We start from the raw sequence: 12,905 nt of genomic DNA on the forward strand, positions 1-12,905 counted from the left end.
AGCATCAACACTTCTTAAGAGCAAATAGGTACTCTGAGAAGAGAGTACCAGCACTTATGTATTTCCATTTAAGGCGGTACCAGTAAGTGAAGCCAGGATACCGCTGCGGCTGAGACTGGCAGATAGTAGCACAGAAAGCGATCTTTGGGCGTAGGCCACGGCGGCGGGCCAGGGTACATCAATGTCACTGCGCACTCGGGAACTTCACTGCTGTTGCTTTGTTTCTGAATGATATGGGCTGCAACGAGACATAGCGCTGGTAGTCCCATTCTAGCTCTAGAAGCTAGCGACAGCGCTCTGTTGGGGGTGGCCAACAGCCCAATGACGAGAAAACAAACCCACGGAATGGAGTGGGACTCGAAAGGGAGTCAGATACCATTACCCCGGCGGCAAGGGAAGCCAAGCAGGTCGGGTCCTGGGGAGGGGCAGAAGCCCAAACGCTTTGGAAACACTTTCGCATGATCTGCAGCAGATTTCCAACCTCAGCCTCCACGCCTGGATCGGACCATTAGTGGGCCGCTTCCAAGACACGTTTTTTCCCCAGTCAGACAGCGAAGAGCAGGAGCGCCATTTAGGTCTTCAGTCTGTCTCTTTAACCAAAGGAGACGCGAGAAGGGACAGCGGTCCGCCCGTCACCCACCAGCCCTCCAGCGTCTCTCCGCCGCGGCGCTGTTTCCTTTCTGACAGGGGGCGGAGGAGGAAGCACTCCTAAAGACAGGGTGCGCGGCGAGGCCCTGCCCCTCTCCCAGCGCAGCTCCGCCCCTCCCCCCCCAGCCTCGCTGTGCCCATTCATTGTTGCGGGCTGAACCCGCAGCTCGGCTCGCAGGGTTCCCGCAGGGAGGGCGGCGCGTGTGTGTGGATGCGCGGGGAGCAGTCTGCCGCAGGGTCAAGGGAGGCTGGAGTGGACGCGCCCCCCGTGCCTCAGCCGCAGCCGAAACTAGCAGGTGCAGCTGAGGGGGAACCCCTGGCGCTGCCCCCTCGCCAAGATGCCCGCCACCAGCAGGAGTGTTCAGAAAACCGTGGCGGAGATCCGCTCCAGAGCTGAGGGTGAGTACCTTGGGGGACTTCCTTGGTGTGACGTACGAATGTTGCAGCCACCCAAAATGTTATGATCGGCAAACCAGCGTTGCCTCTTCTGCCGTGTGGTCCAATTTCTCTTTCGCTTAAGCTGTGCCTTCTTAGTGGCACATTGTTTTGCAGGTGCCTAGTCACTGTCAACCTAGTGGAGTCTACGCTGCCCCCGTGCACTTCCGATATGCTGACATATGGAGACTGACCCAGCTGTGAAGGAACCCTGCTGGTCTGACATGACATGGCATGACGACACCTCTTAAGACGGAAGCCCCTCTTTCCTTTTCACCGGCACACGGCGGGTAGCTGCTGCTTCCTGAATCCTGGCTTCAGTGCCTGCAGCCCCTCGCTGCTTGTTGTCAACCGCCGCAGTCCTCGGTTCACTCCCTTTCCTTCTCAGTGTAGCTGTAGTGCCAGTACCTCTTGACATGATTGCAGCCCCAGTGGGTACGCTGCATGCGGTCCTGGTGCCCGGCAGTCCTGCCACCCCACTGACCGCACAGTTTCCCTCGAGCGACAGTGTTGTCCTCACACGGTACAGCGCCCAGTGACGCCAAAGCCGCAGCAGCACTTGATGCGTTGCTTTTAACCTGTCAAACTTGGCAGGGCATGTTTCACAGAGACACTGGGCCAACTTCCAATTGTATTTGAAGTACATAGATGAATAATTTGGACTGCCAAAGAAGCAAGTTGATAGTTGTTAGAATTTAGGGTCGTGGTCCTCCATTGAGTGACGCCAGATGGCTGTGACGAGGATGACAGTGCACGGCAGCCCCAGCGTTTGGTTATATATACTTCAGACTCGCGTTCCTGTTACAGTGTGGCTCAGTGCGTACTAACCGAGGGACAGTACAGTTACAGTACTTTATGGCACTGCACGCAGCCCATCCCATGGAGTCGAAGAAGCCCTCGCTCTGAGTGCCATCTCTTGTAACCAGAGTCTGCTGATCCAGATTCTGGAAAAAGGCTCACTGTCTGCTTGACATGTTGCTTGCAGGGGGTGGTAGTACATTTTTCATTGCCTCACTTTGGCAAAAAAGCCCTCTTGGGGGTGAGGTTGGACAACATTCCATAGGGTGTAAACGGTAGCCAATGATTTAAGCGGGCAGGAAAAGGTGTGAGTCTCTCAAGGGGATGTTGCCTAAGAAAAATAAGTAAGAGACATTTTGAAGTATGTTGCATCTGTAACTAGACCGATAATAATTTCTTATCCACACAGTCATCGCCCTCCTAGTGTTTCTGATCCTACTTGTGGTTTTGGCACTGGTGGTCCTAATGATCCTGATGGTTTTAGTCATCATGCTCTTGCTGGTTCTGACCCCCCTTTAATCCCATCCGCTTCCTCCTGTTGCTCTTCTTTCTCTACCAATCCTACTGTTCCGAGCACCATGGTCTTGGTCCACTCCTGATCCTCCTGGTTCCAATGATCCAACTGGTTCTAATGATCCTACTGGTTTACCCAACCCCCCTAGTACTGGTGTTCCTGGTCCTCCCTCCAGTGTTCTAGTTCTCCTGGACTTCTGTTTCTAGTCCTCTGACCCTCCTTGTAGTCCTGTCCGTGAGCCTAAATGTTTCCATGTTTTTGTAAATCCTGGTCCCTTTGTTGGTCCTGAACCGCCTACTCCACTCATCATTCGCTCGGACTTCTTGGCCCTCTATACGGTCCTCCTCTTCATCCTTTTGGTACTGCTCTTTCTGGTGGCCTTCTGTCCTTGGTCCTCCCTTTGGCTCTCGTACCCTGTCCTCTGTCATGGTCATCCTCTTCCTAATGGTGTTCATGATCTCAGTGGGGGTCCTTATCCCCCTCCTCTTCTGGTACTCTTGATCCTTGTCGTCCTGGTAGTCCTGTCTTGGCGAATAGGCCAATATCTTTCTTATTGTCCAGTTTTTTCCCCTTCTGGTAGGTGTGGTGGCCGTGCTTCTCCTATCCCTGCTCATTCTCCACCTTACCTTTCTAGTTCTCCTCCGCCTGCTCCTTTTCCCCCTCTAGATTATTGTCTTTCTTCTTCTGGTCCTTCTCTTCATCCTCCTGGTTCTATGGTCCTAATCCTTTATATGGTCCTGATCTTGTCTTTCTGTTGGCACTTGTCCTTGTGTTCATAGTCCTCCTTATGATCCTGGTCCTTCCTCCACACCTGTCTGACCTCCTGATTCTCACCCTCTTCATCATATTGGTGCTCCTGGCCCCATTCTCGTGTTCCTGCCTGCCCTGATCCTCTTCCTTCTCCCCCTCCTAGTCCTTCTGATCTTGGGTCGCTTTTCCTGGTCCACCTCCTGATCTGCTTCCTTCTTTCTCTAGTTCTTCACTTTGGCATTTTATCCTCCTGCTCCTTCTCCAACCTCCTTAATCTCTCCCAACTAAAATTAGCCAGAACAACATCTAAGTAGAGACAGCCTGGGGTGCCACAAGTGGCCTGGCTGGATTTCTTTCGAGTTGCCCTGCACACTGTGAACATGAGTGCTGCATAGAGCTGGGTTAGTGGTATGCCTTTGTTTACAAGTTGATTGAGAGGTAGGAGCGGCATCACACAAGTTGTGCCGCTCAGTGAAGGTGTAGGTACTTTTGTTTCATCTTTAGATATGCGTATAAGAAGGAATGCAATGAACAGGCCCTAAATCAGCACTGGGCCACTCTAAAGCAGACTTAGGCAGGGCAGTTTGCCCCTGCTTTCATGCATGTTACTCATGCTTTGATCATTATTGTTTTTGCTAATTTACACATTTTATTTCAGGTGGGGCTTTCAGAAGGTCTTAAAACCTGGGTTTTGTGTACTGGCAGGACCTGACTCACTTAAAGCGCTGCTATGTTGCACATAGTTGTTGAGAGAATTCGGAGGATACAGGCAAAGGGATGGAACAGTTTCAATCTTTAATTCATACATTATTCAGTGATTCTATTTGCCATTGTGAGATATTGGGTTGCTTCTTGAGGGGGCTTAAACCTACTCAAGCAACAACCACGATCCATGTCAGGGTGAGGCACAAGCAAACCCTAAATTAACATGTGCCCAGCCCTCTGGTATCATGGCACAGAGCGGTCAGGCTTAACTTGGAGGCAATGTGTGAAGTATTTATGCAGCACTTTAAACAGTAATGAAGTGAAAACACAACACAAGAAAAATCCCACACCCCTTTTATAAAAAGAGAGTACATTTTAATAAATAACACAAGACCAACACAGCAAAAATCCAGTCAGTAGAACTGGAGATAAGCAATCTAAAAGATTTCAGAGCAAATAGCGCCAAAAAGCACAAAGCACAAAGTGCTAACTATGGCTATCTGCTCATGCTAGACTGAGACAAAGTCACACTTTCAGGCAGACTGTGATGGAACGCAGTTGGGCTACAGGGACCCACTTAGGCCTGCTGAGTAAGGGTATACTAAGTCCTGGGTGTGGAGTGTTGCGATGTGGAGGATGCGTTGTGCAGCTGAGGCGAGGTGTCAGTTTCATGGAGTTGCATAGCTGCGATACAAGGTCCTGTGTCGTCATCAAGGATCTCTCCGACGAGAGTTTGCGATGCAAAGTCCTGCATTGAAGGGGCGTTGCGCAGTTAAGGCAATATGTCAGTTCAGAAGACCTATGAGGCTGCAATGCTAGAACCTGTGTCATCGTCGAGGCTGTCCTAGGAGAGAGATTTGTAATGCAAGTGCCTGCGGTGATGAAGCTTCGCACAGCAGTAATTCCGATGTGGAATGAGAGGTTGATGCAGAGTCCTTGTGCTGGAAGATCCCATGCAGCATAGGCGATGCGTCGGTTATGTTCGGGATTGCACAGCAGAGGTGATTGTGTCTGTTCTGCTGTATCCACAGATGGGCTGGCAGAGCACATTTAGGCCCACTTCAAAGTTTCCAGGACTGGGGTGGCACCACTTGGCAGGGTAGGACTCGCAGACAGCATGGTCCAGTTGCTGGGTTAAAGATTGTTGGAGCCTTCTGTTCCTGAGGCTGTGGTCAGGAGGCCAGCCAAATAGCCCTTGGAGTCACTCTGGGGTCCTGGGTTCAACAGATGCAGGTCCAGTCCTTCTCACCCAGGCAAGAGGGCAGCAGGCAGAAAGTCAGCAGGGCAGCTGTCCTCCTGAGCAGCGGTCAAGCAGAGTGCTAGTCCTTTCAGCAGTATAGCAGTCCATCTTTCTGGCAGAGTAGCTACAGGCCCAGAAGTGTCCTGAAGAGTTAGTGTCTAGGGTCAAATATTTATACCTTTGAAGTGGGAGCAGCTTCCAGAGGTATCCCTTTGAAGTCCACAGGCACCCTACCTTACCTTTCCTGGCTGCAGACTAAGTACTGGGGGTATGCAGCCCTTTGTGTGAATGCAGGACAAAACCTATTCAGGTGTAAGTATGGCTGTGCCTAGCTCCTCCCTCAGATGTGGCCAGTGACGGCCCATCGAGGCCTCTATTGTGTGTGGCTGTCTAGGAGTAATACACAAAGCCCAACTGTCATCTACACCCAGTCATGTGACCCAAAGACAGGCAAGGCACTAAATGGCTAAGACAGGAAAATGGCAACTTTCTAAAAGTGGATTTTTCAAAATTGTAATTCAAAATCCAGCTTCATCATGAGAGTGGATTATTAATTACAAACAAGTACTGGTGGCCTGCTTTTGGAAATTATCACTTATTGACTGTAATAAGGTAACTCCAATGTTATCCCATGGGCGAGGTAAGCCTCGAAGTAGTGAAAAACTGAATTTAAGAGTGTTTCACTACCAGGACATATAAACATGGAAAGTACATGCCCACTTTTTAAATACACTGCACTCTGCCCTCTGGATTGCCCAGGGCGTACCCTAGGGGTGACACATGTGTTTTAAAAAGGAAGGTTTGTGCCTGGCAAAAGGTTTGCTTTGCCAGGTCGAACTGGCAGTTTAAAACTGCACATACAGGCTGCAGTGGCAGACCTGAGACATGTTTAAAGTGCTACTTCAGTGGGTGGCACAATCAGTGCTGCAGTCCCTCTTGTAGCAGTAATAATAATAATAATAATAATAATAATAATAGGGGGTCTTGTAAAGCGCTTGGTGACGCACAACGGCGTGTCCCCGCGCTATGATGCGAGCGCTAGCAGGAGAAGGTACTAAGGTGGGAACCCACTACCGGGCATATAGAAATGTTTTTAGCTTGGCTCTGAAAATGGGCTCTGAGGGTTCCAGGCGCAACGCCACAGGAAGTTTGTTCCAGCTAGATGCAGCCAGATACCTGAAGGATCTGCTGCCCATCCTTGCTTTGGACACCTTAGGAATGGACAGGCGCCCCGAGCCAGAGGATCTGAGGGAACGAGAGGGCTCATATTGTGTCAGCAGACCCTGTAGGGGAAGAGGTGCCCTGCCGTTGACGATCCGATGACAGGTGCATAATGCTTTAAATTCCACCCTGCTTCTCACCGGAAGCCAGTGCAGGGCCTGGAGCGCGGCTTTAGAAGCTGATCTTCTGGGCAGTCTGAGAACCAACCGGGCTGCGGCATTTTGTAAAACCTGCAGGCGGCTCAGATTCTTCTCGAGAGTCCCCAGGTAGAGCAGGTTGCCATAGTCCATCTTGGACGTGACTAGTGCATGCACTAGTATTTGGCGGGCTTTGATAGGAAGGAGCTCCAGAACCTTCCTGAGGGTCTTGAGGATCCCGAAAGAGGTACCAACCACCCGATTGACCTGGGGTCCGAAAGTTAGGTTGGAATCGAACCAGACACCTAGATTCCTCGCCTCCTGGCAGGGAATTGGTGCTGGTCCCAGGCAAGGTGGCCACCACGCCGACGTCCAAGCCGCTCGGTCTCCCCCCACCACCAGCACCTCAGTCTTGCCTCCGTTGAGCTTAAGGCAGTTGGCAGACATCCAGGCAGCTAGGTCTTGCATGCATGCTCTGAAGATGTCTGCCGCAAGACCGGGTGCACGCGATAGGGAGATGACCAGCTGCGTGTCGTCGGCGTACGACACCATGCGCAAACCGTGACTCTCCACTATGGTGGCAACCGGGGCAACGTACAGATTGAAAAGAGTTGGACTCAGGGACGAGCCCTGCGGCACCCCCTGGTCCAAGGCTACTCGCTCGGAGTAGCAGTCGCCCTGCCTGACTTGGAAACCTCGGCCAGATAGAAACGACTGGATCCATTTTAGCGCTGCACCTCCTACCCCTCCTTTGTTCAGACACTGTAGCAAGATGGAATGTGCTACAGTGTCGAACGCAGCGCTAAGGTCCAGAAGGATCAAGGCCATAGTATGGCCCTCGTCGGCACCCTGCCTGATGGTTTCGGATGCCATGAGGAGCGCTGACTCCGTCGAGTGTCGAGGCCGGAACCCAAACTGGGTGGGATGTAGAAGTTGGTATCTTCCACAAATTGCATTAACTGCAAATTGGCCACCTTCTCCGCCACTTTAGAGAAGTAGGGTAGAAGAGAGATGGGACGCAGATTCTCCAGCTTTTCGAAGCTGATATTAGGCTTCTTGCGGAGGGGGAGCACCACATCTTGTTTCCATTCCCTAGGCATAATCCTGGACCTGAAGGAGACATCCAACAGATGCCTAATGTATGGTTCTAGTGTCGTCAAGCTGTCCCCCAGCCGTTTAGGTGATGCTGGGTCCCGTGGGGAGCCTGATTTCACTGATCTACATATTTTGATCAGGTCTTCTACTGGTGGGGTGGAGAAGTTAAGCAGCAGATTTTGTCCATCAGCCTCTCTTACTGATGCTTCAAACTCTCCCCCTGCCAAGGGTTGGGCAGGAAAGGCTGAATAAATTTTGGACACTTTGTCGCCAAAATAGTCAGCAATGCGATTGCAGGCTACAACTGAACAATCCTCTAATCCTGCCGAGGACTTGGGGACAGCCAGGGATTTATAAACACAGAACAATTCTTTCGCTGAATTCTCTGCACCCATGATCCTATCGGCATTGTGGGCAGTTTTCGCTCTCCTGATTAGGTTGTGATATGCCTGTCTATTGACGAGATATCTCTCTCTCGCCTGGCTGTCATAGGCTACCCTCCACTGCCTTTCAGCTCGCTTACAATCCCTCTTAGCACAACGCAGTTCCTCATTGAAACAGGGTGCCGCTCTCTGTTTACGGCCGCCCTCCTTCGGCCGGCCTAAAGGGGCCGTACGGTCCAGAGCAGCAGTGAATTTACAGACCCTGGGCACAGGTAGTGCCACTTTACTATGGACTTACAAGTACATTAAATATCTCACTTGGGTATACACCAGTTCTACCGTCCTTGAGGGAAGGGAGTGGGCGAGGGGGGAGGGTCAGTAATTCAAGTTGATACATAACCTGGTCTGCTATTGGTAGCTGTTCATTGCTACCTTACTAAAATATTTGTCATGTTATGGCATTGTTATTGGTGCCCCAGCAGGATTCCGGACCTGGTGTATAATACCTACTGTTGTTATGATATGCTTTGTATATTGTACTGCTTCTTGAAATGCCAATAATAATATTTTTAAAGAAATCCAGTTATATCATGTTTCAAGGCGAGATTACAAGCACTTTGTACTGGTTAGCAGTGTTAAAGCGGACAGGGTACTAAAGCCAACAAAGATCAAGTCAGCAAATCAGGAGGGTTGAAGGCAGAAAGTTAGGGGGGAACCACGCCGTGGATGCCAAGTTTAATAGCCACCATTCCACATGCACTTTTCACTATGAATGATTCTTCCTGAACGTGTTTATGTACGCTTATTTATGGAATTGCTTTTGCGCAAACCTATCCAAAAGGCAGCGGAATGCAAGGAAAAGCATAAAGTCAGTAAGTAGGAGGAGATGGAGCTGGGTTGCGGATGGTTAATGCTTTGTGATGAAGTGTTCTTTAAATATGTGAGTGTTCAACTCTTTTTTAAATTGGAGTAGCGGTGGGGCAGTCCTGATGCATACAAGGATGTTGTTCCGGATCCTGGGTGCAAAGATTGAAAAGGCCTGCTGTTGCCTTTTTCCATCCTTACTCTGTAGTTTGATGGTGTCCTGCTTGTGGGTGTGCTGCGATCCACCAAAGATGGTGATCTTGTCTGCAAAATAAGTGAGGGTGCTGATTGCAATAGCTTTGTAATGATGCAGCTGGCTTTAAATATGGTGTGGGCTGGCAGGGGAGACAATAGAGTTGTATGAGGGTGGCGATAATGTGATCCTATTTCTGCAGGTCCTCAATGAGATGTGCTGCAGCATGTAGGAAACCTCTAAGGGTGGTGTGGGTTTGGGAGGCCATGAGGACGTACTTCGGAGTACAAGGGCTTGAACAGCAGTACTGAAGTCACTTTCTTGCTCTTAGAAATGCGTACTTTCTGTGCGTCTGCAAGTACTCCTCCTCTTAATACAATGCAAGATGACCCAGTCTACCATGAGCTAAGTTTTTATTAACAACATGAGACTTTGAGGCAAATATTAAGCAATATACCTCTTTACTACTATAACATTACATATTCTTCGAAAAAGAACAGCGTGTTTATATCACCATAAGGATTCAAAGTCCAAAAGTCAAGGGAGCTTCCTTCCCTCTCCCAATCAGTCTACTGGATTCACCACATCCTTCCTTGACGGCTGTCACTTCTCTCACTTCCTCTTCTTTCAGGCTTAGAATGAAAACCATGTTTCTTCGAAGGATGCAACTGCGATGCACCAACTTTATCTAGCTGTGCCAGAGCATCCTGAAATCAAACTGAGAAGCAAACACAGTTAAGAGGATATCTGGCATAGTATTTGCCCATCATGTACTTAATATTACAGAAACCTCCATTTACTATAGTGCTGGACATTCCACTGTCAGTTGTAAGATTGGGATACTAATATACAAGATTAATTCTACTTTACACGTCGGGAGTCGGACCCCGAACTTTACGGATGTCGGGGCAAGACTGATGAGCACTCCAGGAGCACCTGACGTTGGCCCCTAACCGTTTACTATAACGGGACCTTCAAGCTCACTTTACCTAGCCAAAAATCGCGTAGATCTTTCGCACACGGAGTGATACAGATTTTCAAAAGATTCTCCTGTGACCTTGAATGAAAAGGAAATTTTTGGGAATTCTCGGCTCACCGATATTTCTTGGAGGTCTTCGCGCTTACGGACACGCATACATATCCATATACTACTGAGAAACTTCGATCGGGAACCTACTTCTGTTTTCGTGAACCATATGACACACAGATGCAACTTTTAAGCCTTGAGAAAGTCGTTCATCGATGAAACACGTGTCGGCTGTCTATGTACTACACCTACATGTCAACATTGCTGGAAATTAACCAATATTTTTTCATGTTCTTGTCATATGGACTGATTTTATTCACCATGTACTATTGCAATTAAAATACATTACTTACTCTTGCTGGTCAGTTGTTACTTTTGTGGTGCAGGGCTCTGTCTTCGTATTTTTAGAATTAACGTGTATTGAGGAAGTTTTCCTCACTGCACTGAGTGACACTGTAGATGGCACAGTATTGACATGGAGCACGCCAGAATAGGTATTGATATACACTTGTGCAAACTATAACAGAGGTGCTGACTGTTCTTTTGGTAACCATTGCCATCATTCATATATATTACAATACAAGATTATTTAATTGCTCTCACATTTTGCGAAATACAACCTAATAACTTATGATAAAGTATCCTAAAAGTGGATCGTAAGACCAATCTGCTTTTTTTTTTTTTAAATATCCCCCAGCCTTATAGACTCCACAAAGGCTTCAAAAGCCATAGCTACTTGAGGAATGGGCCCAAATAATGTAGTATTACTGCCCTATTCACTATTGTTAATCTTTTAACCCGGTGGGACAGCATAGGAGAAGAAATAGAGAGTAACAATATCTTAAAATAAATTAACATGGAACTGTTGGTTGTCTGAAAATCGCATTTTTTGTTCATGACGTTTTAGAAATCTCATAGTCAAGTGTTAAGTCGAAAACAAGGATAAGTAGGCAATGAGGTTATTGTTTTAGTTTTTCTGGTGATATAGATAATTCTTTCAGCCTTAAGACAAAAAACCCAATTATCTACATCCAATTATTTTACACATGACAGTGTGTGGAAAAAAGGCAGGCACTGCAACATGGTTACCCTGGTGGTTAACTGCTTTAAAGTCGAACATATATTTTGCTGCTACTGGTAAATTAAGTTAAGAATCAACCAACACCCATAGTACCAGGTTCCTTGGCCCATTAGGGTCCATCCTACAAATTGATATGGGAGCTCTCCTAACCGGTAAATGGTTATTTGTTATATTCTATTTGCTTTTGGTAGTTTTAAGCATTTACACAGCCCTAGAGGAAGAGCCTCACTTATGTACAGTTATAATGAATTACTTACAATAAGAGATGTACAATTAACAATATCATCTAAGTTACAGAAGTAAAATATGTGGGATACAGTGTTAGCTTGCTGAGCCATTAATTCATAACATTTCAAAGATATTTGCTTAATAATATCCAGTGTTAAAGATACAATTTTGGGAATTTACATCCTTTAATACCTTGCTTGGGTAGTCAAAACACACTAAGACCGAGGGATAGCAAGTAACAGAGTATTTCTTGAGCAGAAGAAATTTCAGGGAACTCTTAAGTCTTATGTAAGTTGAAGGTGTTCAGCAGCCTATTGGACACTGGTAATGTGTTCCATATCGTGAGTGCATGCGTTAACAAGCATTGGCACAGCCAATAGGGCTCACCTATGCAAGAGCAATTGGCTTTGCCAATGTTTTTTAGACATGTTGTAAGCCAGCATGGCTAAAAGTTAGAGGCATAGAGGACAGCAGCGTGGAGTGGCATAGAGTGGAATGGCGAAGAGTGGAGTAGAGTATTGTAGAGTGAAGTGATCAAGAGTGTTGTATATAGAAGTGGAATAGTGTTCAGTCACATGGAGTGACATACACTAGAGTGGCATAGAGTAGAGTGGACTGGTGTAGAGTACACTGGTGCAGAGTGTTGCAGAGTATAGTAGTGTAGAGTGCAGTGGCATTGAGTGTAGTGGCATTGTATTCAACAGCGTACAATTCAGTGTTGTAGAATGCAGTGGCATAGGTTAGAGTGATGCAAAATGGAGTGGGCAGAGAGGAGTGGTGTAGAGTAGACTGGCTTAGAGTGGTGCAGAGTTGAGTGGTGTAGAGGTGAGTGATGCAGAGGGCAGTGGTGCAGAGTAGAGCCAAGTGGAATATAGTGCAGTGGCGTAGAGTGCAGAGTAGAGTCGAGTAGCATGGAGTGCAGTAGCATAGAGTGATGCAGAATAGAGAAGCATTGAGTGGTGCAGAGTAGAGTTTAGTGCTGTAGATTGTGAAGGTGTAGAGTGGAGTAGCGTAGAGTTCAGTGGCGGAAAGTACCATGTTGCAGAATAGAGTGTCAGAGTGCACTAGTATAGAGCGGCGTAGAGTACAGTGATGCAGAGTAGAGTCCATTGGTGTAGATTGCAGTGGTTAAGAGTAGAGTGGCATAGCGTGCAGTGGCATAGAGTGGATTAGAGTAGAGTAGCATTGAGTGCAGTAGCATAGAGTAGATTCTTTCAGAGTACAGTGAAGTGGTGCTGGGTAGAGTACAGTTACATAGAGTGTAATGACATAGAGTAAAGTGGTGTAGAGTAGAATAGAGTGGCATACAGTGGATTGGTGCAGAATGCAGAGGCATAGAGTGGAGTGTTACAGAGTAAAGTGCATTGGCGTAGAGTGTATTGGCATAGAGTGCTGTGGCATAAAATGCAGTGTTCCTGAGTGGCGTAGAGTACAGTGCCATGAGTGTAGCTGTGCAGATTAGATTTTTTAGGCCTAGACTGGAGTGGTGTTGAGTGCAGTGGCAAAGAGTTCTGTAGTGCAGAGTGGCAAAGAGTTAATTGGCATAAAGTAGAGGAACACTTAATTTCTATGAGTTGCAATAAAAA

The 12,905-nt window shown here is 47.7% G+C and overlaps 1 protein-coding gene across 6 annotated transcripts in view; it reads left to right on the forward strand.

Annotated features, from left to right (window-relative positions):
* Nucleotides 1–531: 531 nt before the first annotated feature.
* ATP8A1 (ATPase phospholipid transporting 8A1) overlaps nucleotides 532–12,905 on the forward strand; it is a 1,103,292-nt gene continuing 1,090,918 nt past the window's right edge. For 2 of the 6 annotated variants that reach the window (XM_078678246.1, XM_078678250.1), the window contains exon 1: nucleotides 784–1,047. In XM_078678246.1, the coding sequence (XP_078534372.1) occupies nucleotides 987–1,047 (61 nt within the window). In that variant the 5' untranslated portion in view covers nucleotides 784–986. Of the gene's footprint in view, nucleotides 1,048–12,905 lie in introns of all 6 variants that reach the window. The other 4 variants (XM_078678248.1, XM_078678251.1, XM_078678249.1 and 1 more) reach the window with 4 other exon arrangements.

Source organism: Lissotriton helveticus, chromosome 2_2 (assembly GCF_964261635.1).
Source record: "Lissotriton helveticus chromosome 2_2, aLisHel1.1, whole genome shotgun sequence".
NCBI lineage: Eukaryota > Metazoa > Chordata > Amphibia > Caudata > Salamandridae > Lissotriton > Lissotriton helveticus.